The following is a 21352-nucleotide window of genomic DNA, read 5'->3' as shown; positions in this document are numbered from 1 at the left end:
GCATCCATGCATTTGACATTAATAATACAAATGTAATAATAAAAAATATAATTTTTTTATATATTATATTAAAAATATAATAAAATAAAAATATATATATATAATATATTATAATAATAAAATGAATGTGCAAATGAAGATTTGTTGTGTTGTTGAAAGAGAAAGAAAAGGAAATGATTGTGAGAGGGAGAGGGAGGAGAGAAATAATGATTAAAATATGATTTGTAGGGTGAATAGTGATTATCTAAATTTGGATAAGTACCGTTCATAAATAGCTAAATATTTGGATATGTATAAGCCAATGTGAAAGATTTTAAGACCATATTATACAAATATAACTTTGCATATGCATATACATAGATCAATGCTAATGCTCGTAAGACAATTGGCGGGAATTTTTTTGGGTCCAGTCCAAAATCTGGGTTCTGAACCCTAAGGACTCGTTGAATTCCATATTAGAATTTGAGTCTAAGCTATAACTCAAACTCGACTTGAGAGAGTACCTAGCCAACGATCAAACCTAACTCATATTTCTCTCGCTACATCTATATCCAGTATCAATCTCATATATCCCTAAAAGGGAAATGTTATGCATAAGCTTTTCATTATTATCAATCTCCTTATTATTATTATTTTTTTTTTTGAAATGACACAACAATTAAAAATATATTTATCATTTTAACTTACCTATGAATCATTCAAAGTCACCTTAGAAAATAATGAATAATGATGGTTAAAATACTTAAAAAATATAAATTTTCCTCGCAAAAATCTATGGAAGATATGCTTGATATATCATCTCTCTCCCATATATTCATATACTCGTGGCTACAAGTGGGGAATTGGCGAGTGAATCTTCACAAGAGTAATATCTTATCATAAAGCCGCAGACCACAGGAGGTCTAAACAAGTTACAACTCTTATAATCCAAACCATCAACCCATTCTCACATGTTAATGAAATATGAGACAAGGGAATGGCTAGTTAAAAGAATCGATCAAGGTAAAATATCAGTACGGGTGTTATTAAAAAAAAAAAAAAAGGATAATGCGGAGAATATACTGTACATACCGATGAATAATGTGACAATAAGTGTCTGCACAATAATTTCTATGTACCTCTCTTCACTGGTGATAGCCCCGTCTAAGAACAGATAGGAACCCTCTGGATGACTTATCCTTGCGCCGTTCCTCTCCTTCGTCCCCAACCTGTTCCACATACATGCAATGATTAATCCCCATAGATTATATGTGTTTAATGCAAGACCAAACTGGACTGGAATGCTAGAACCACACATTTTATCATCTGAATATCATTTAAAGTTTATGTGAAATTGGGCACAGAGTCAAAAGAAAAGAAAGGGAAGGAGGAGTCGGACGAGATGATGAAATGCGTCAGGACATACATGATTAAAAAAAAAACATTTCTGCCAAAATTTAGTATACAAGAGAAGCAAAAAAAAAAACTACTTTTTTCTCAATTTTGAAATCATGCTCTAGAAGGGATTGTCCTCCACGCATAACAAGAACTTACCTCCTTGGCTGTTTGCTGCAGGATCTCTATAACTTCAGAGAAGTCCGGTCTTAGTGCCGGATCTTGCTGCCAGCATCTCTCAAGCAGCTCCACAAGCTTTGGGTGGGCGTGCTTTGGGATGGTAGGCCGTAAACCCTGGAAAACATATCAAACAAAAGCAAATTGCAATTCATGTTCACATTAAAAAAAAAAAAAAAAATTAATGTCCAGATACCAACCTGTGATAGATATTCTATATAAATCCAGACCAAACATAGGTAACAGTATATAATCATTAAACTTATTCAACAAGGTTGCGGAAAAGATATTGTACCTTTTGAACCACTCCAACAGCAGCTTGCAATGGGGTTAAGTATTCATATGGGAGCTGGTAAGAAGCATAAGAGATACTTGGATTGAAGGGGCAAATTTAAGAAACAATCGTTATCTCCAATTCTGGGGAAAAAAAAAAAGCATTACCTTTCCAGTAAGCAACTCCCATAACACAACTCCAAAACTAAAAACGTCAGCCTTATGATCATATGGCTTGTGTTCTATAACCTTCAATGCAAAAGGACTGAGGTAAGAAAATGACAAATGCTCAACGTCCAAGAGCAAGATAGGAAATAATTGCTTCCAAGCAAACCAATTAATGGTATACACCCACTGTAATAAGAAAAAGACAGCGCATATACGGCAAGAAATTTAGATTGCTACTAGCTACTTTCTCATATGCTACTTCACATCAAGATGTCCTTTTTTTTTTTTTTTTTGATAATTAATAAGCATCAAGATGTTCTTTCGTTAATCTCTCTCTCTTCTGACAAAAACAAAAGAGAAATATACCATATTTCTAAAGAAAAGAGGGAAGAATGATAAATCCTTTCCAGCACCAAAAAGTTGCAGAAAAGTTGGGGATGTCCTTAATTAACATATACATGATTTGAAGGCAAGTTTTCCCACTAACTGATCCACATTATTTTTTTTCCTCTTTTTTAACAGTCTGGCATCACAACCACTGCATGGTACCTAATTCATAACAAAATATTATAAACTAATTCTAAGAAGTTGACTGCATGCTGACCATTCTTCAAACAAAGTCAACATCCAACTTGCCCATATGACCAATCAACGGGGCTACGCACCAACCCACCATTTTAAATGGATTCATTTTCAACTGGATGGTCGCACAATTATGTCAAGCCAAACCCACTTGGAATTAATAATATAGCCAGGAATCCAAGGAAAGATTTGTAATAAACTTTTTTTTTTTTTGTTATAAGTAATCAAAGATATGTTAATAAAGATAGGCAAAACCCCAATACACAAGATGGTATACAATAGATAAAACCTATCTAGGTCAAAAAACTAGAAAGTCATGAAAATTCAAGCCATTAAAATCTAAAGCAATGGCCCATAGAAATAAAGTACGGAAAAATAGCGAAGTTCCTCCGGAGACCGCTCTTTGTTTTCAAAAGTCCAATCGTTGCACTCTTGCCATATACACCACATAATACAGATCGGGATCATATTCCACACCGCCTTGATTTGTTGCACTCCTCTCGGAAGTGTCCAGCTGGCCAATAGATCTACCACCGTTGCAGGCATAACAAAGGCTAACTCTATCCGGCTAAAGACTTCAACCCACAAGGCTATAGTAGTCTCGCAATGTAGCGAAAGGTGTTCTACTGTCTCGCTAGATCTTTTGCACATGCAACACCAGTCTAATATAACTAATCGGCGCTTCTTCAGATTGTCAATAGTCAGAATCTTCCCCAACGCTGCTGTCCAAGAAAAGAAGATCGCTTTTGGAGGTGCCTTATTTCTCCAGATTCTCTCCTCCATGGGAACGGGATATTGGCGACTTGGGAAAGGGACTTATAAAAGAATCGAACTGAGAAAATGCCCTTACCCGCGGGAGTCCACCATAGCCTATCAACTTGCTAACTATTCGGCTTTACAGAATAAGGAAAGCTGAAAAAAGCCTCAAAGATGTCCACTTCCCAGTCTTGCACCACTCTACTAAATGTGACGTTCCATTCCACCTAGTCCCCTGTTAGAAGCATAAGGTCCTCTATTGAAGTTTCCTGGTTGCATGCCAACTGAAAAATAGCTGGAAATGTATCCTTTAGGGCCTCATTCCCACACCATATGTCCATCCAAAACTTAATGCGAAAACCCCTCCCCAACACCAATTTAGAATGGCTACTAAAATCTCCTCACCCCTTCCTAATGTGTTTCCAAACCCCCCACACCTCTAGCCCCGAACACCTCTTCAGTACACCAGCCCCCCCACATGCTTCCATATTTACAGTCAATCACTAGCTTCCATAAGGCTTCTGTCTTGTTATGATACCTCCATAACCACTTCCCAAGCAGGGTTTGATTGAAAGTTCTCAGATTTTAATACCCAAACCACCCGAGAGTGGTGTACACACCTTATTCTAGCTGACCAGGTGAAATTTGAATTCATCCCCTGTCCCACCCCATAGGAAATCACGGCACAGCTTATCAATCCGAGTCGCTAGCCTGGCAAGCAACTGAAACAAAGATAGAAAGTAGGTAGGTAAGTTAGAAAGAGTACTCTTGATAAGAGTCAAACGGCCACCTTTCAACAAATACAATCTTTTCCACCCTGCCAATTTCCTTCCTATCTTCTCTATGACTGAATCCCATATGGATGAGGCCCTTGTTGCAGCCCCCCAACGGCAATCCCAGACAAGTAATAGGAAGAGAGGCTACCTTGCACCCAAGAATACTAGCTAGCTGTCTAGTATTACTCATATTCCCCACTGGCACTAACTCTGACTTGTCAAAATTCACTTTCAAGCTTGACCCTGCTTCAAAGCATAGTCACAAAGCCTTCAATGCCCTCAACTGGTCTTGATCTATCTCACAGAATATGAGTGTATCATCTGCAAAAAGTAAATGAGACAGTAATAATACCTCTATTAGGGTCACCAATCGGAAATCCAATCACAAACCCATGCGTAACTGCCGCCGATGTCATCCTACTCAAAGCCTCCATAATGATAACAAAGAGAAGTGGGGACAAAAGATCTCATTGCCTTAGACCTTGAGAGATGTTGAAGAAGCCGGTAGGACAACCATTAATCAATACTGAGAATCTAACTGTAGAAATGCACCAACTAATCCAATTATGCCACCTAGGCCCAAAACCACATCTCCCCAACAAATACAAGAGGAAATCCCAATTGACATGGTCATATACCTTCTCCATATCTAACTTGCAAATAATACCTGTGGAGCCAGCCCTTAATCTCCTATCGAGGCCCTCGTTCACTATAAGGACTGAATCCAGAATTTGTCGCCCTTTAACAAATCCATTTTGTGGTTTCGAAATGATCTTGCCCAAAACCGCCCCCAGTCTGTTTAGCAAGAACCTTGGATATAATTTTATACACCCCATTCACAAGGCTAATGGGTCGAAAATCCTCAACCTCCACCGCTCCAGTCTTCTTTGGAATCAACGCAATAAAAGTTGCATTTAGGCTTTTCTCAAACTTTCCAACCAATGATACTTCCTAAAACACATTCAAAATGTCCATTTTCACCACCTCCCAGCAAGATTGGAAGAAACCCATCAAGAAACCATCTGGGCCGGTGCTTCATCTTTACTCATGCGCAATGTTTTGAATACCGTACCGGATGGCGTACCGGTCAAGGCATTGGAACGAAATATTTCGGTACCGGTACCGTTTCGGGATAGTCGATATATGAATAAATTATATATATAAATATATATAACAATTATATTCTAAAATAATAGTTTATATATGAATAAATTATATATAAATACATACATATATATAAATTATAAATAGTCTAGTCTAAATTGGGAGTCAAAAAATGAACTTATAGTTTGAAAAAATGGAAAAAAAAAAATGAAAGCCGAAATATCGGCCGTATTTCGGCCGGTACAGGCTGAAATTTAGGCCGAAAAGGCCGGTACGGCAGGTATTTAAGCCGGTACGAAATACAAGTAGTATCTGTACCGGCCCAGTGGCTGGTACGGCAAATATCGGCCGTACCGGCCGGTACGAAACGATTTTTAAAACTTTGCTCATGCGTCTAACTACATCATACACTTCATCCTCCTCAAAAGGCCTTTCCAACCAAGAGGCTTCCTGAGGCGCAATAGTATCAAAAAACAAGACTATCCAGCTATGGTCGCCATCCCGCACATTCTGTTAACAGTTGTTAATAGAAATCCACCACATGGTCACGAATCAAAAGGACCTCCTTACATTCCATACCATTAATGTTCAACATTTCAATGGTATTAGTTCTTCTATGAGAGTTAGCAACTCTATGGAAGAACTTAGTACTCCGGTCCCCTTCTTTCAGCCACAAAGCTCTCGATTTCTAACACCAAGAAATCTCCTCTAGAGATAGTATTCTTTCTAATTCTGCGACCAACTTTGACTTGCACAATAGCTCATCTGGTAAAAGGGCTCTAGCCTCCAATATATGTTCAAACTGTTGTAACTCCTCCACCATGAATTTTTTTCGCTCCCCAATATCTCCAAAGGATTGTGATTTCCAAAACTTAAGATCATTTTTCAAAACTTTTAACTTACAAGCTAGGATGTATGAGAGGTTACCATGGAACTGATAAGAAGACCACCATTGCCTAACCTTATCCACAAAGCCTTCACTTTTCAAACACATGTTTTCAAACTTAAAGTATCGACGCTCGCTTCGAATGCCACCACAATCCAACAATATAGGAAAATGGTCCGAGCAAAGACATGGCAGCCTCTTCTGGCACACTTCCAGATAGTGCACCTCCCACTCCGATGAAATTAGGAATCTGTCTAGCCATGACCATGTCTGATTATTTGACCAAGTGAAGGAACACCCTAGTAGAGAAATATCCAGCAGGTTTAAATCAAAGATACAATCTGAGAACTCTGTCATTGTTGGGCGCAGCCTACTCTCGGGAGCCTACTCTCTCCCGATCGTTCAATAGGAAATCTTATTACATTAAAATCCCCTCTTATACACCAAGGAAGCTCCCACCAACTATGTAACCCAACGAGCTCCCCCCATAGGAAACATCTATCGTTGTCTACATTTGGACCGTATAAACCTGCAAAAACCCACACAAACTTATCTGCCACACTCTTAAAAGAGCATGCCACTATATACTCCCCCACAAACTCTTTCATTTTCTTAACTACTCTTTTATCTCACATCGCTAGGATTCCACCCAAAGCCCCCTTCGAAGCTAGATAAATCCAATCCACGTAAGTGCAACTCCAAATGCTTCGAATTAATCTTCTAGAAACTCTTTTTCAGTTTAGTTTCTTGTAAACATACTATATCCACCCTCCAATCTCGCAACAATTTTTTTATGTGAAGCCGCTTATTCGCCTCATTTAACCAGCGGACACTCCAAAGCACAATTTTTGGCTTCATAAAGGATAAGCAAGCCCCTTCCCTTTGGATATTTCACGGCTTGAGCTTCCTTCATAATTCAAAGACCAAGTTAGGCGCTTAAGCTCCCGCTATTTTTTTGACCCTGATTTCTTAGACTGTGTATGACCCACTTCAATTACCGTAAATAAAGCCATAAACTGCTCTTCATAGCCCACACAATCCATGCCTATCCAGTGATGCAAATCCTTCACCTTTTGAAACACCCAATCAGAAGCATTCGACTCATCTGGTAGCAAACGGTTTAACGGGATAGGCTCCCCATCGCTGGAAGCCCACTGCAGATTAGGAGTCACCCTTTCTTCCTCCCTAAATAAATTCCTGCCTTCCCATGCAACCACAGCATTACTAATGGGAGATTGAGTCTCAGGGACCATCATTACCTCACTTTGATAAAGCCCATCATCAATCACCTCCGCTCTTGCCCTCCCAGCCCCTAGATGAGCTTCAAAATTGAGACTTCCCGCCACTATACGATCTAGGTGATCCTCGGGATGGCCATGGGCCTCCGTCTAGGGAGGAGACTCTCCCACCGTGTAAATCAGTGCCTTTTGGCTGGCTAAAGCCGCAGCAGCATCGCAGAGTGGTGGAGATGACTCCTCCTCCACCATCGGCAGTTTCTGGCTTACTGTAAGCCCCCCTATCGCAAGCGTCTCTTCACAGGAAGAGACCTTACAGCTCCAATCCTCCGTTAATGGCGAAGGCATCGTCGGCGTTTCTGTGGTTGTCACTGTACCGGCAACCATCGGGAAGCCCTGAAGTGGATTCTGAGACCTTTCGCAAGCTTCCTTACTATGTAAATGCTCAAACAACCCAGAATCCGGCACCGTAGCCTCCCCCAGAGGTGTTGTCGCCTTCGCTGGGGCCACCTGGCTCTTCGCCGGCGATAGTGGCTGAGGCCCACCCGTCAAAGGGCCTGAGGCAGACAATACACTTCATACACGATACAAATAGCCATAAGTAGATATTGAGTGACAGATTGGCGGAATAACTCCTTGTTTATAAAGAAATTCTTTTTTTTTATAGGTAATGTTTATAAAGAAATTATAACAAGCAACTGCATATTGTCATATCACTAAAGATTCCAAACAATCTAAAGCATATGCAGCTCTTGAAAAGGCAGAGTAAGTATACATTGGAAGACTTTCAAACAACTTTTTATGATCAAAGGCTCCAAGATTTAAAATAAAAGATTCACACCTCAGGAGCCATCCACCGATATGTCCCAGTTTCTGCAGTCATAACCCCAGACTGAGCTTTTACTCTTGCAACACCAAAATCACCTACCTTAACAACCTGAAAGAAAAAAACATGATTAAAAAATAATACAAATAAAAATATGCTAGGATGCTGAACTACATATCGTTGAAACTTGAAACTTTCTTCCAAAATTAATTTAGATTCCTCAATAATATAAGGCCACTGAGAAAACAAGAACCAGAAAAATTATTAGGAAAAAGAAAAGCATGAGTAGTCAGGCCTTGTACATGCTGGATTCTATAAAAATCAGAAGGCAGACCATGCACTGAGGAAAATACTACCGATATTACAAAGAAATATGTGGTCTAAACCATTCAAAACATATAATCACCAGAGATTCTTATCGAGACACAAATTATGAGGATATCTGCATTGTAACATTAATATTGTGGATTTTTCAACCAAAAAATACACTATACATATATAAGACACGAAAATACGAATAGAGGCTTGAGAAACTCCTTACGTCATTTTCGTCCATTAAAAGATTAGCAGCCTTCAAATCTCTGTGGATTATATTATTTTCGTGCAAGTAGTTCATTCCCTTGGAAACATCAATTGCTACTTTGACCAAGGACGGAAGTTTGAAAACACCCTTTTGTTTATGCAAATAGTCATAGACACTTCCGCCAGACATAAACTCTGAAATATTAAACAAGAAAACAAATTTTGGAATGGAGACAGCATGAATAAAAAATAACTAATATATCATATAACAAGATCCCAAAATCAAAGTTTATTCTAAGTAAAACCAAAACACATTTTTAAACTTGTTGGAATTCACCTGTTACAATGCACAAGCTTGGAGGCTTGGTACATGCACCTATGAATTGTACAACATTCTTATGTCGAACTTTCCTGCAATGTTCAAAAGAAGGTTGTTAAAGCGCGTGAAGGAACCAACGGGCACTTGCAGGAAAAAATACTGTAGATCCAACCCCCCCCAAAAAAAAAAAAAAGCGTGGGTGTGGGCCCTTCCAATAGAAACAAAAAGGAAAACAGCAGAATGGAATGAGAAAGTTAAAAAGAAGCAAACTGATATTTTAAAATAAGAAACAGGGAAATACAAGTAAAAAGGAATGCAGGCAAAGTCGTCAAAATGCAATTGCTGCTTTCAAGCGCGAATTTTTCCATATATAATACAGTTCTATATGTTACGAACATTTTTTCCATTTCTCCAGTTGGTCACAAGAAAATTACTTATACACCTCCTTCACACGTCTATCTAGATAGAACTCCTTCAACCATGCATCTGAAAATGAAATAACTTCCCCTTTGGTTTTCTTTGGCACATCCCCTACCAGAAAGTGGTGAATGACCACATAAAATGTATAACCTGCATCACTTCCTGTCCATCATCTCTCACCAACAATCAAAATCAAAGCTTTCATCTTTGGGAAGTTGAGGTGTGTCTTCATCAATATTACGCTTATAGGTGATGATTTACTCATAAGTTTGATGACTACAATGCAGATAAAGAATTCCATTATGTGACCAGTCGCTGGGACACTCAAGTATAATTATGTTACAGTATAACCATGAAGCCTAACTACGCAGACTCACACAACATCATCAAACACAATGAAAAACAGATGCTAACTGGCCAACTCGGCAAACAATATGGTTCAACAAACCTCATAATAAAGACTTCCTGTGCAAACTCTCTCTGCATATCTGAATCCACATGCTCTTGCTTGAGAACTTTGATAGCCACTTCCTGACTACAGTACGTACCTTTGTACCTGATTCAATAAAAGAAGTTGGTGAATTGAACACTAAAGAGCAATCAGTAGATGCCTAGCCAAAAATAAGAAGCAGGAGAATGAATGTATCAATATGAACTTACAGATTACCGTATGACCCAGATGCAATTTTGTTTCCAAATTTCAAGTGCTCAGGATCAATCTCCCATACATCAATCCCATCATTAGGTATTTTCAAATAATCAGATTCACATTTGATAACTGTTTGATCAAGCTCACTAACAGGAGGTGATGATCGAGCATTTGGCCAAGCCTGCCACCAAATAGCAACCCCAAATTCCATGAATTATGGTTGCATTATTTATGATATAACTGACGGGGAAGGAAAATAAGGAAGAGAAAATAAAATATGGATTTGTCACTCGAAAGAGTTAAAAAAAAAGGGTACTATTTCCAACTATCCTACTTGAAGGCAGAAATGAATTGCAAGAAATCACCTCAATTTTCAAGATTTCCCTTTCCAGAGTAGTTTTAAGCTGCTTCGTGTCCTGTTTCACTCAAGTCTGTCAAGTAATGCTTGTGAACACAAAAGAATAGCTTACTTGTAAAAAAATTAGGAAAATAAAAAACTATTTAATATTTTCCATTCGAGTCCAATTGAGACGAAAGTACAGTAACCTTCCCAAATGATTACTTTAAAAAATGTAGAAAGGACCAAAAAAACAAGAACACAATTATGGAGATAAAATTTTAGATTCTTTTGGCAGACCCATGGACCTTGTCTACATGCCATATAGCAGATGTTGGGCTTTATTTCCTAAGAAGAACATTCTTTCAAGCTAAATAACTAAATCATATAAAATACCTCATGAGGCCAACCATCAACAACAAAGACATCTAAGGAATAACCATCTACTGTTGAAAAAGCATGTGCCTCTTGGATGTTTAGTCCCATCTCAGCAAGCAAGGAAGTCAGCTGCAATTTATTTTTCCACAAGAACAGTCACCATACAGATGAGAATGATACCATATAATCAGACACAGAATTTTCAAACACAGAATTCTTGTATTTAATGTTTACAAAATTTTAACAGGAAAGTTCATTTTAGGAATTGTGTAAGAGCTCATGCTTACAAGCTCAAAGCATGTCTACTGCCATCAATTTTGGTATGCATGCATACAAATATACGCAATCACACAGGCATGCCTAGACACAAAAAGATAGGAGTGCGAACACACAGCCAGATACGAGTCCATAAATCAATGAACTGCATATGAAGATAATAATCATACTTAGATGTGAAAACCTATCAAATACCTGACTAAGGAGTTTGGGCTTGTCATCTGATGAGAAGGTGATTTCATGCATGGGCCTACGTGTCAACCACAAAGATTTATTTCATCAGAATCTCTCTTTGAAAGTATAGCAAGTTCATGTGCCTAAATATATTGGAAATCAACATTTGATGTACTAAAGAGGGGATTTTAATGTTTAAGTTCAATTAAAGCACCGAGCTTGTCAATAACCTCATTCACTAAATCAAAACTGATCATATATTAAAAGCGCTAGAATGAGATAGAGAGAAAAAAGCTTTAGTAGAACTGGCCATGGATCATGTATAGTTTAAATTAGAAATCCAAATTTTAAAAGAAAGGAGCATTACAACTGATATATATATAAAAAAAAAAAAAAAGTAATCAAATGTATTTACAATATTTCAATCTTCAACATATTGAGAACATACTTTTTTGGTATATACAATCAAATCCAAAAAAAAGATGTTTAACCAGACAGGTTCTGTAAAAAGTTTCTAGCCCTAACCCAGTGAATAGTTTAAGATATAAGAATTTACTGAGACAACCAGGCACTGGCATGTACAGAATGTTCCTCATCTTGAGCATGAGAGGTATTTGCTTCAAGTGCAAGTGCTTCAAGGTTAGGAGATGAACCAAAGGCAGGAGGTGGATGTATGCTGACAATTGAAAAGCCAGCTAGAGATGTCAAAAATGTCACAGCAAATATCAAGCATCAAAGTGAGCAATCAAAATAAGCAAATTAGCTATGCTTGGATTCTAGGAAATAATTAAAAAACAGAAAAAAGTACCCTTTTCTGATAGAGCAGTTTAGAGAACTCTGGGCAGCTTCTTCACCAGGAAAATCTGAATGTACAGAATCCAGCTGATTCCCATCAGAAGCTGAATGAACCTGCAAAAAAAAGTAGGATTTTTAAAAATATATTTACCACTCGAAAATTTTAAAAATAGAAAGTAAAAAGAAACAAGTAAAAGAGAAGTGTCAAATTGTAAAAAGTAGAAAAGAGCAGAAAGGAAGCATGAACAGAATGAGGTCTAACCTTGCTTCCTGATGTCAAATAACATTAACAATTCAAGCAGGCCAAAAAGAGTGCAATACAAAGAGCATTGATGATTACAATCACCATCTCAGCATAGTAGTAGATGTATCAGAGTTGCAGCTTCATTATATGCATGCATGGTTAAAATGAGTCTAAAAATATTTTGTCATGATTCATTCATTGTCTACAAAGTGCTAAATTATTACTCTATATTCTATTTGAACTTTTAACCATTGTCCCAAGAATCAGAACTAAAAGTCTAACTCAACTAAAATGACATGAAGGTGAAAGGACACAAACAAGTATGATAAATATAGATAAACCAGGTATGAACAAGCTAGGTCATATCGTTTCATCCAAATTAAGCCAAGACAAAACAAAGTCAAATGTGTGCATCTTTGACAGCCGACTCCAAAATGATCAGACATTATCAGATGTGGGCTTGCATTTCACCACAAATCTGGTTTAAAATTATATGTTTTTCAATGCATGTGCTCCTGTTACTGAGTTGAGTAATCAGCCAACATAACAGTAAAGGTTCTTGGAATAAGTTGTCCCAAAAAGCGCTCTCATCAAACATCTACACGCTTCTAGGGGATAACATAATAAAATGGTCTTCAGGTCTTGAAGAGATGGATAATGACGTGCAGGACCTGTTTAAATCCAAGTTTCACAAGGTAATCAAATACGCCCCATTGGTCATGACAATGATCATTCAAAAGACAAAGTACAGATAGGTTACATTAGTTACGGGACTAAGCTACAAATACTGAGTACCTGGAATAATAAACGAGTAGAAAATCTTCAGGCGATTGCGCACACACATTGAGAATGCAATGATTCTATAATATACGAGTAAGAAATCAACCAACCTGCACAAGGCGGACTTCAATCGCAGGGCTATTTGTGGGATCGTGAGCCAAATGCAGCAATCTCTTATGCATAAGAACATCTTCTGGCCTCTGTACATTCATATCCAGCGCATACCTGCATCGGATTTTATCAAACGACTCAATGCAAATATTTTTTGATAGAACAACAATCATTACAGCACCTTTCTTCTCCCGTCAATGCCCCAAAAAACCGAGACTTTACCAACAATCTCGGCGGAAAACAAACAAAATTCGTAATCAATAATCAACGAAGTCAAAAAGGTAATTCGTCCAGATAAACCTCTAATAATATAAATAACAAAATTACGGCAATGTGTAAATACTCCGCTTCAATCTTAATGGCTCTGAGTTCTAAACATACCTTATGCAATACGTTCATCCATCAAACAACGTCAACCACACAATAAAAAGAAAAACGAACAACGCAGTGACATAAAATATATAATATATATTGAAGATGAACGAAAACCACGATTAGTGTAGTCATATATTTTTACGTGCATTAAAAAGAAAATACAATCAAACAAGCACATATGTATATATCAAAAGGCTTGGGAGGCTAGGGCATCCAGGGTAAAGGTACCGAGCGGGGAGGCGATTGAAGTGAGCCCAAAGCTGGGCTTCGAAGCCAGGTTGGGTGGTCTCCGTATTTTCCGAATCCTTGAGGCGACGGAGAACCTCACTATAAACCTCAAGCTTCTGCCTCTGCTGCCGAGTCCGCGCCGGCGACGACGCCAACGTGTCGTGCGCCCTACTCCCACAGCTCTCCGTTTCCTCCATCACCATTGAATACTGAAACGAAACGAAACGAAAAAAACGAGCGAGAGAGAGAGAGAGAGGTCTTCAGGTGTTTGGTTTACGTGAATGTGGACGATTCTGGGGAACACGGAAACGAGGAGCTCCGTTTATATGGAAACACGCAGATTTGATGTCAAGAGGCTGTTAATAACTGAGGTTAAACAACAATATTACATGATATTCGCAAATAATAATTTTGTTCTTTTTTTTAAGAAATCTTTTTTTTATAAATAAAATCAAACTATTTTCTGGTTTAAAAGTAAGAATAAATATTTATAATTTAACTATTTGGGCGTTGCCTTGGTAAGAGAATACAGTGTGTTTTTAGACAGAATTAACGATATATAGTATAAGATCATGAATATTAAATAATAGAATCAAAAGATTAAGATAATAATGAATTTAGAGAGGGGTTGATGTTATAAGGGAAAGAAATGAAAATTAATGGATATTTAAAAGTTGAGAAATTCTATTTGAATTCTCATTTGAGATTTGTATATGCAGACTTTTTATTAAATGAGAAAAAAATTATTTTAAGAATTATATTTTTATAATTTTAAAAAATTTTAAAGATAAAATTACTTAGATTTGTATTGTAGTCTTTATTTAAAAATTGTAAGTAACATTATTTTTTAAAGTTTATCCCTTTTTTGTTTTGCGTATGTATTGATTAATTAATGGTATAATCATAATTTATTAATTATGATGCAAAAGCCCACTGAATGAATCACTATTTTAATCCTATAAAAAGAAGGAATCCAAGTGGCTCATGTCCTCTCCTCCTAACTCATTAATTGGATAAGCTCGTACCGCTTTTTTCCCGTTGTGATTACTATTTTTTTTTATTATTATTTGGCAGACATGCATGCATGCATGCATACTCACGCTCAAGCAAAAGAAATTTGATTTGTATACATATTTTATAAAAATAAACTGATACGTATTTATTTAGTACGTCATATTAAAATATATTTGATATTATTCTATATATCTAATGGGAATTAATTTTGTGTGATTCATTATATGTAATCATGTTATTATATAAATTTAATTTTATATAATCTATTTGTTAGTAGTAGAGATTTTTGGGAAGTTCCCGTTCAATCATGTACGTGTAATTTAATTTGATATGGCTTTGGTTTGGTTCGTTGTTGCGACCATGTGCAGAGTGAAAATGTGGGGATGAGAAAACGTGACATTTTGGATAAGATGCATGATGCTTTCCCAGCAATTCTACTTTCCAGCGTGGAAAACCTTTGTTTTCCTAGAGAATAGTAAAGGCTATAGCCTATAGATGCCCGCCCATTCATTCATAAGAGAAAAATGATAAATACACTATTTTTTATAATATATTTCAAAATCGTCTTTTAAAACGAGAGATATTATAAAATATCTTATAAAAATAATATAATTTAATAAAAATATCTTATTTTATATCATGTGTTGTTGTAAAAGTGTTATCTCTATCAGTTATAAAGTACGCAAGTATCATACAATTGATTTAAAAAATAATAAAATTTATTATTATAAAATTAATTTTTTAATATATGTCTTGTATTAACTTATTTTTTTAAAAAAATTATACAACATTTACATACTTAAACTGTAAATATTATTTTTCGGATATATATACATATATAAAGAGCATATATAAGCGATGTCTTAGAGTGTATAATTTTAACGCATTCACTTTCAAGCTAAACATACAAATCGTGGGTATGGTTTGTAATAAACTAAGATTATAATCAACCAATAAAAAATAAACAGATCGCTTGAACTAATGCAATCTGATTAGATAGCGGCCAGATATGATGACATTATGATGTCTTAACGAATGTGAACTGCCATATTTATTTTCTTTTAATATTTCCTTTTTTGGTAAATACGATATAATCAACCCAATACTTTGGAGAACTTGGTTTCAATTTCCAAATAAATATGAAGATAATATTTTGAGAATAATGATTAATTAGAATTTAAATAATGAAATGACCACGTGGGTGATCAGTCCTCGTTAGGACTGGGGCAGTTGACCTGCACGAGCAGACAGGGGATCCGCATCCATGGAGGAATAAACTGCATACAACGTCGTTTGGTGTAAGTCTAAGATCATTGGCAATACCTTACCAAGTCTAAAATTTAACTAGAATCTTAATTTTTGGTTATGATATTAATTTTTTATTAAATAAATTTACATTAGATTAGTTATCTTAAAGTTAAAATAATAATATAATATAATTTTTTTATTTATTTATTTTTTTTATAAATATAATTCATATATTTTTTAAATCTTAATGTTTTGTAGAAATAATATATTTATTCTATCAATATTCGCAATCGGTAGAATAAATAAAAAATTTTACTAATACATGCCATGCATGTTTTACTATTTAAAGAGATGAGAAATTGATAAAATAATAAAATATTACTTTTTATTGTGAATAGTAATTAATTATATTTAGAGAAGATTTAAGATTTATTGTAATTCAAATTTTAAATTTTAGACCATTGACTAATCTAATGTGAAAACTTTTTTTTACATATAATTAAAGTTTGGCTTTACATTGATGTTTGATTAATCTATTGCCAATACTCTAACTGGATGTGATCAGCAGATAAGAGTGCGTACACGTGGAGTGAGGTGAATGGGTGACGTGGTAAAAGTGACCCTTGGAGGTGGCGAAGGGACGGGTTGAGGATAAGGTGGGAAGAGAAGACTGCCAGCTAAGCGGCGAATGGTCGCGGCCGTTGGGTGGAATATTTATTTGGATTGGAACAAAGGGAGTAATATGCAATAATCTGTTCCGAGAGACATTGAAGCCGAAGCTGCAGACGAAGCTCTATTCCCACAACACATTAAAATATGTTATCCAAACAAAAGTATTGGTTTTGTTGGTCAAAATGCAGAAATATACGTACGTTGTCGAAGTACACCTATTTCCTATTCGATTTATAAATTAATATGATTTAATGTAATTTATTAATTTATAATATTAATTTTATTATAAAATAAATCTAACAAATCAAATTAAATTATATCAATTTATAATATTATTTTATATAATTATTTTATGAATACGACAGTACTCTTCCTACTCGGACAGAGGACAGGATGGTGGATAAAGTATATGAATCATGGCCACTATCCGCTTGTATAAAAAATATTTTAGTTATAATTTGTTTATAAAAATAAATTTATAAATTGATATTATTTGACTAAAATTATTTTTATTATAAATTTAATTTAATAGATCATATAAAATTCAATTAATTTATAAATTTACTTTTATGTTATTTTTTTATACTTATAAAACTTCTCATCGTATAAAAAAAAAACGTTGGTTTCCTAAAATATATTTACGATAAAAAGAAAAAACATTACACTATTTTATTGAAGTTAGTACATCATGCATTGTACCCAACGTTGATTTTGAATGCTTAGCCATAAATGCTCGGTGGAATCTCTTTGTGGGTATAATAAAGCATATATTAATGTGATGTATTTAATTATGAGATGTATCTCAAACACAAAAAATTATATAAAAATAAATTTATAAATTGATATAATATTATATAATCTGTTAGATCTATTTTATATTCTGATATATCATGTATCGTATCAAATGACGTTAATTTATTTTTATATAATTATTTTATAGCTAAAGTATTTATCCTTAATTATAAAGAGTTAACTAGTCTGCAAATTAAAAGTTATTCTCACACTCATGGCTGATTATCATTCCAATTAAAGAATCACGTGCCGTCTATCAATACCCATAGCCGAAAGAAAGTTTTATGAAAATCAAAAGAATAGAAGAAAAGCAGGAACTGAAGTTATGAAAAAATATACGTTGCTTTTTGACCCAGAGCATCTTAAATTAAAAGATAAATTATAAAATTATAAATTTGTTGTAATATTTTTTTATTTTAACGTAAAATAAATTTTATATATCGCGTCAAAACAAGTCAATTAATTAATTATATATATATATATATATATAACTCGCGTGTATTGCATGATTTAGTTTTGGAAATAAAAATTTAAAAATACCCTAAAATTAGCCCATTGCTATACATGAAAAAAACCCTAATTATAATATGTTGTTCCGAGGCTTTTGGGTGGCTGAAAAAGGATAAGATCAGGGAGAGAACAGATGATCATGAAGGTCTACAGCTGTTTAATTAATTATCATGCATGCACGAGTCCAATGCTGTATTAACTTAGTCGTATCATTTTAATCATACAATATATAATCTAACCTACGTACTAGTTTTTAATCATAAATACATATAGTCTATATTTTAATCAGAAATGGTATCATGCTTTATAGTTTGCAATATGCTTCTTATAATTGTTAATTTAATGCATGCTATCTAATTGTACATATTCACTTATAAAATTCTATTTTATTAATTGGTGTGTAAAACATACTCTTCCCGTCTTTAATGTAGCAAAATTTGATTTATCAAAAAAGTTTAAAATTTCAATATCTTATAAATTAAATCATGTCATGTCTACAGTATAAAGAGTGTGTATTCTACGTACCGACTTATAAGTAGAAGTACTCAATTACTTATTTTAATAGGGGTTATCACGTACTCTAGCTTAATTACAGAACTCTAGCTTAATCATAAAGTTATATTCTCAACATGTGCGATCGGATCGGGACATTTTTCTAAGGATCTTGCAATTCACCAAGCTAATACTGAATTCCGCGGCCAATGCTTTTTTGGTCAGTGAAGAAAAGTGGAACCATGTTCATGTACATATAATTTATTTAAGTATATTCTTTTATTCCATTACGAAAATGCCCAATTAATTATAATTAAATTTTATTAATCAAGCGTGCGAAATTCATGGTGAGAGAGAGAGAGAGAGGTGAGTGAGCATGGAGTAGTTGGTATTCATGTCCTTGATCCATGGCAGACAGAACTGCAACCATGTTCCTATAGATGATTATAATAAGTTATCTAAGTTTAGCATATTCTTTTGTGCCATGATCATGATCAAAATGCTTAGTCTTCTGTATTAATTAATAATTAGAGATATATGATCAGACCTATGCTTCGTACTAAGGCTACGTTTGGAGAATATCTTAGAAGTGTTGAGAATGTTTGTGAATAGTAGTGAAAAAGTAATAATAGAATAATGAATAGTAGGTAAAAAGTAATGACTAGTAAAAAAATAGGTGAAAAGTAATAATAAAGTAAGGAATAGTAGTGAGAGTACTTGAAGTACTCTTGGTATCCAAACGAAGCCTAAATCGCGAAAGGATGTGATCACTTTAGGACGACGACGTAGTACTCTGACCTTATAAATCACGCTTCTAATTAAATACACATACCCATGGTCCCACCCTATTTTCAAATATTGATTTCTATCCCATGCATCTCATCCAATTCACATGAGTATGGCTTTATTAAAGTCATCTTTAAAATTTGATGAAAAATAGATATTTTGCATAAGAGTCGAGCTATTCTGCTGTTTAGAATAGCCCGCTCAAGTTGACCGCTTGTTACATTTTGAGATTTTTTTTCACATTTTTTAATATATTTAAATATTTTAAAAAATTTTTAAAATATCTTAACATACTTAAAATCACTTCCTTAATCATTAAGTAAAAAAAATTTGTCGACCGGTTAAATTGAGCGGTACAACTTGGGAGGCAAAGTAGTTTTTTCCTTTTTATAAATCCAAAACATCTTTAGTCATAACCCTACGTTGGATTAGTTAAAACAATAATATAATATTATTTTTTTAATAATAATATTTTTAATTTTTTTTCATATTTTACAATTACACTAACTATATGTTAATTAATAATAATATTTCTTCATTCACATATTTCAAAACTAAACACAAAAATAAAAGTAAAAGGATGTTTGGGGGAAGTGGAAATTGTGGTAAATGAAAACTGGAAAGCAAAGCAGTTAGGATAATTTTTACAATAAAATATTACTTTTGAAGATAAACAATACATCTTCAAATTTAAAGATATACTTAAAATTACTATAACTCATAGTTCAAATTTTTACCTTTTGAAGAAGCCAATATAGATCATTTTATCTATATTTTTTTAAATTTTGAAGATGCATTGCTCATTACATCCTACTATGCATTCAAAGTATATGTAGATGTTTTAAAACTCTTTTTATAATTATTTTGAATGTGGCGTGTTTCCACACCCGCTTGCAAGGCAAAAACTCTGCATATAACTCATAATTTACATAAAACATCCATAATGTAGTAGATTTTTGTAACGAGACATTTGATCCCAAATTCCTCGAGGGGAAGAAATTTGTTCGGTACAGAAGTTGACGAGGACCACTCCAGTCGTGGTGACCCAGCTGAGTAGCTGACTACCTCCCTTCTATCTTCTTGGGCTTTACTTCAGAACCATAAGCTATAGCTCGGCCCACTCAACCAAACTTTCACTTTTTTTGTTCTCCTTTTAATCATAAGCTAGCAATTTTTAATCAAGTATTTATAATTTAAATCATTATTTGGACACCCAGCAGCAAAAAGGAGAGCAAACCACATTAACTTGTACATTATGGAGAAAAAGAGAATCACTATTAGGTCTCGTTTATTTTTACAGATGAGATGAGATGAAATGAGTTGAAATTAAAGTTAAAACTGGAATAAAATACTGCTAGATTTTTTTTTTAATATTATTTTTATTTTGAGATTTGAAAAAATTGTATTGTTTATTTTATTTTATGTGAGAATTGGAAACAATTATATAGATGAGATGAGACGAGTTGAAAAGAGTTGTGAAAACAAATGATTCCTTACTCTCACCAGGTGAGGAGAGGTGAGAATCATTAACAAATAGAGAAGCATTAGCAACAGAGTTTGTGGGAGGAGAGGTCAAGATTCAAGATTCAAGAATCATGGATTTTTTTTTAATATTATTTTTATTTTGAGATTTGAAAAAATTGTATTGTTTATTTTATTTTATGTGAGAATTGGAAACAATTATATAGATGAGATGAGACGAGTTGAAAAGAGTTGTGAAAACAAATGATTCCTTACTCTCATCAGGTGAGGAGAGGTGAGAATCATTAACAAATAGAGAAGCATTAGCAACAGAGTCTGTGGGAGGAGAGGTCAAGATTCAAGAATCATGGATCATCAGCACGTACATGGAACTTGGACTAGCCAGAGAAACAAAGTTCATCTCCCAGCATCATTATCATCCTCAATAGCCCTTTTAGCAGGATGGCAAATCAAGCATATAAAATAATTGATTAAATACAATTTCATTGAAACATTTTCCAGTAAAATTATGAGACATTTCCAAAGAACATTGATTGAAGCAGTGGAGTTAGGAAATCAAATTTTCTGCACTCTAACCACAAGTTGATGATA

General features: G+C 34.6%; 1 protein-coding gene across 2 annotated transcripts; it reads right to left on the bottom strand.

Annotated features, from left to right (window-relative positions):
* Positions 1-1036: 1036 nt before the first annotated feature.
* LOC121257513 (serine/threonine-protein kinase STY46-like) lies at positions 1037-14113 on the bottom strand. 2 transcript variants are annotated; one of them, XM_041158535.1, is made up of 16 exons: positions 13766-14113; positions 13162-13276; positions 12041-12141; positions 11789-11908; positions 11254-11308; positions 10801-10911; positions 10433-10483; positions 10079-10254; positions 9867-9974; positions 9017-9090; positions 8699-8874; positions 8173-8268; positions 1993-2073; positions 1847-1900; positions 1534-1668; positions 1037-1208 (listed from the first exon to the last, which is right to left on the bottom strand). In XM_041158535.1, exons 1-16 carry the CDS (start codon positions 13966-13968, stop codon positions 1125-1127), a joined length of 1740 nt encoding a protein of 579 aa, XP_041014469.1. In that variant the 5' UTR covers positions 13969-14113; the 3' UTR covers positions 1037-1124. The 2 variants fall into 2 exon arrangements, with proteins under 2 accessions (XP_041014469.1, XP_041014470.1); XM_041158536.1 differs by having other exon boundaries at positions 10079-10248.
* Positions 14114-21352: the final 7239 nt, after the last annotated feature.

This window comes from Juglans microcarpa x Juglans regia, chromosome 3S (genome assembly GCF_004785595.1).
Source record: "Juglans microcarpa x Juglans regia isolate MS1-56 chromosome 3S, Jm3101_v1.0, whole genome shotgun sequence".
Lineage (NCBI taxonomy): Eukaryota > Viridiplantae > Streptophyta > Magnoliopsida > Fagales > Juglandaceae > Juglans > Juglans microcarpa x Juglans regia.
This window is presented reverse-complemented; position numbering and strand designations above follow the sequence as displayed.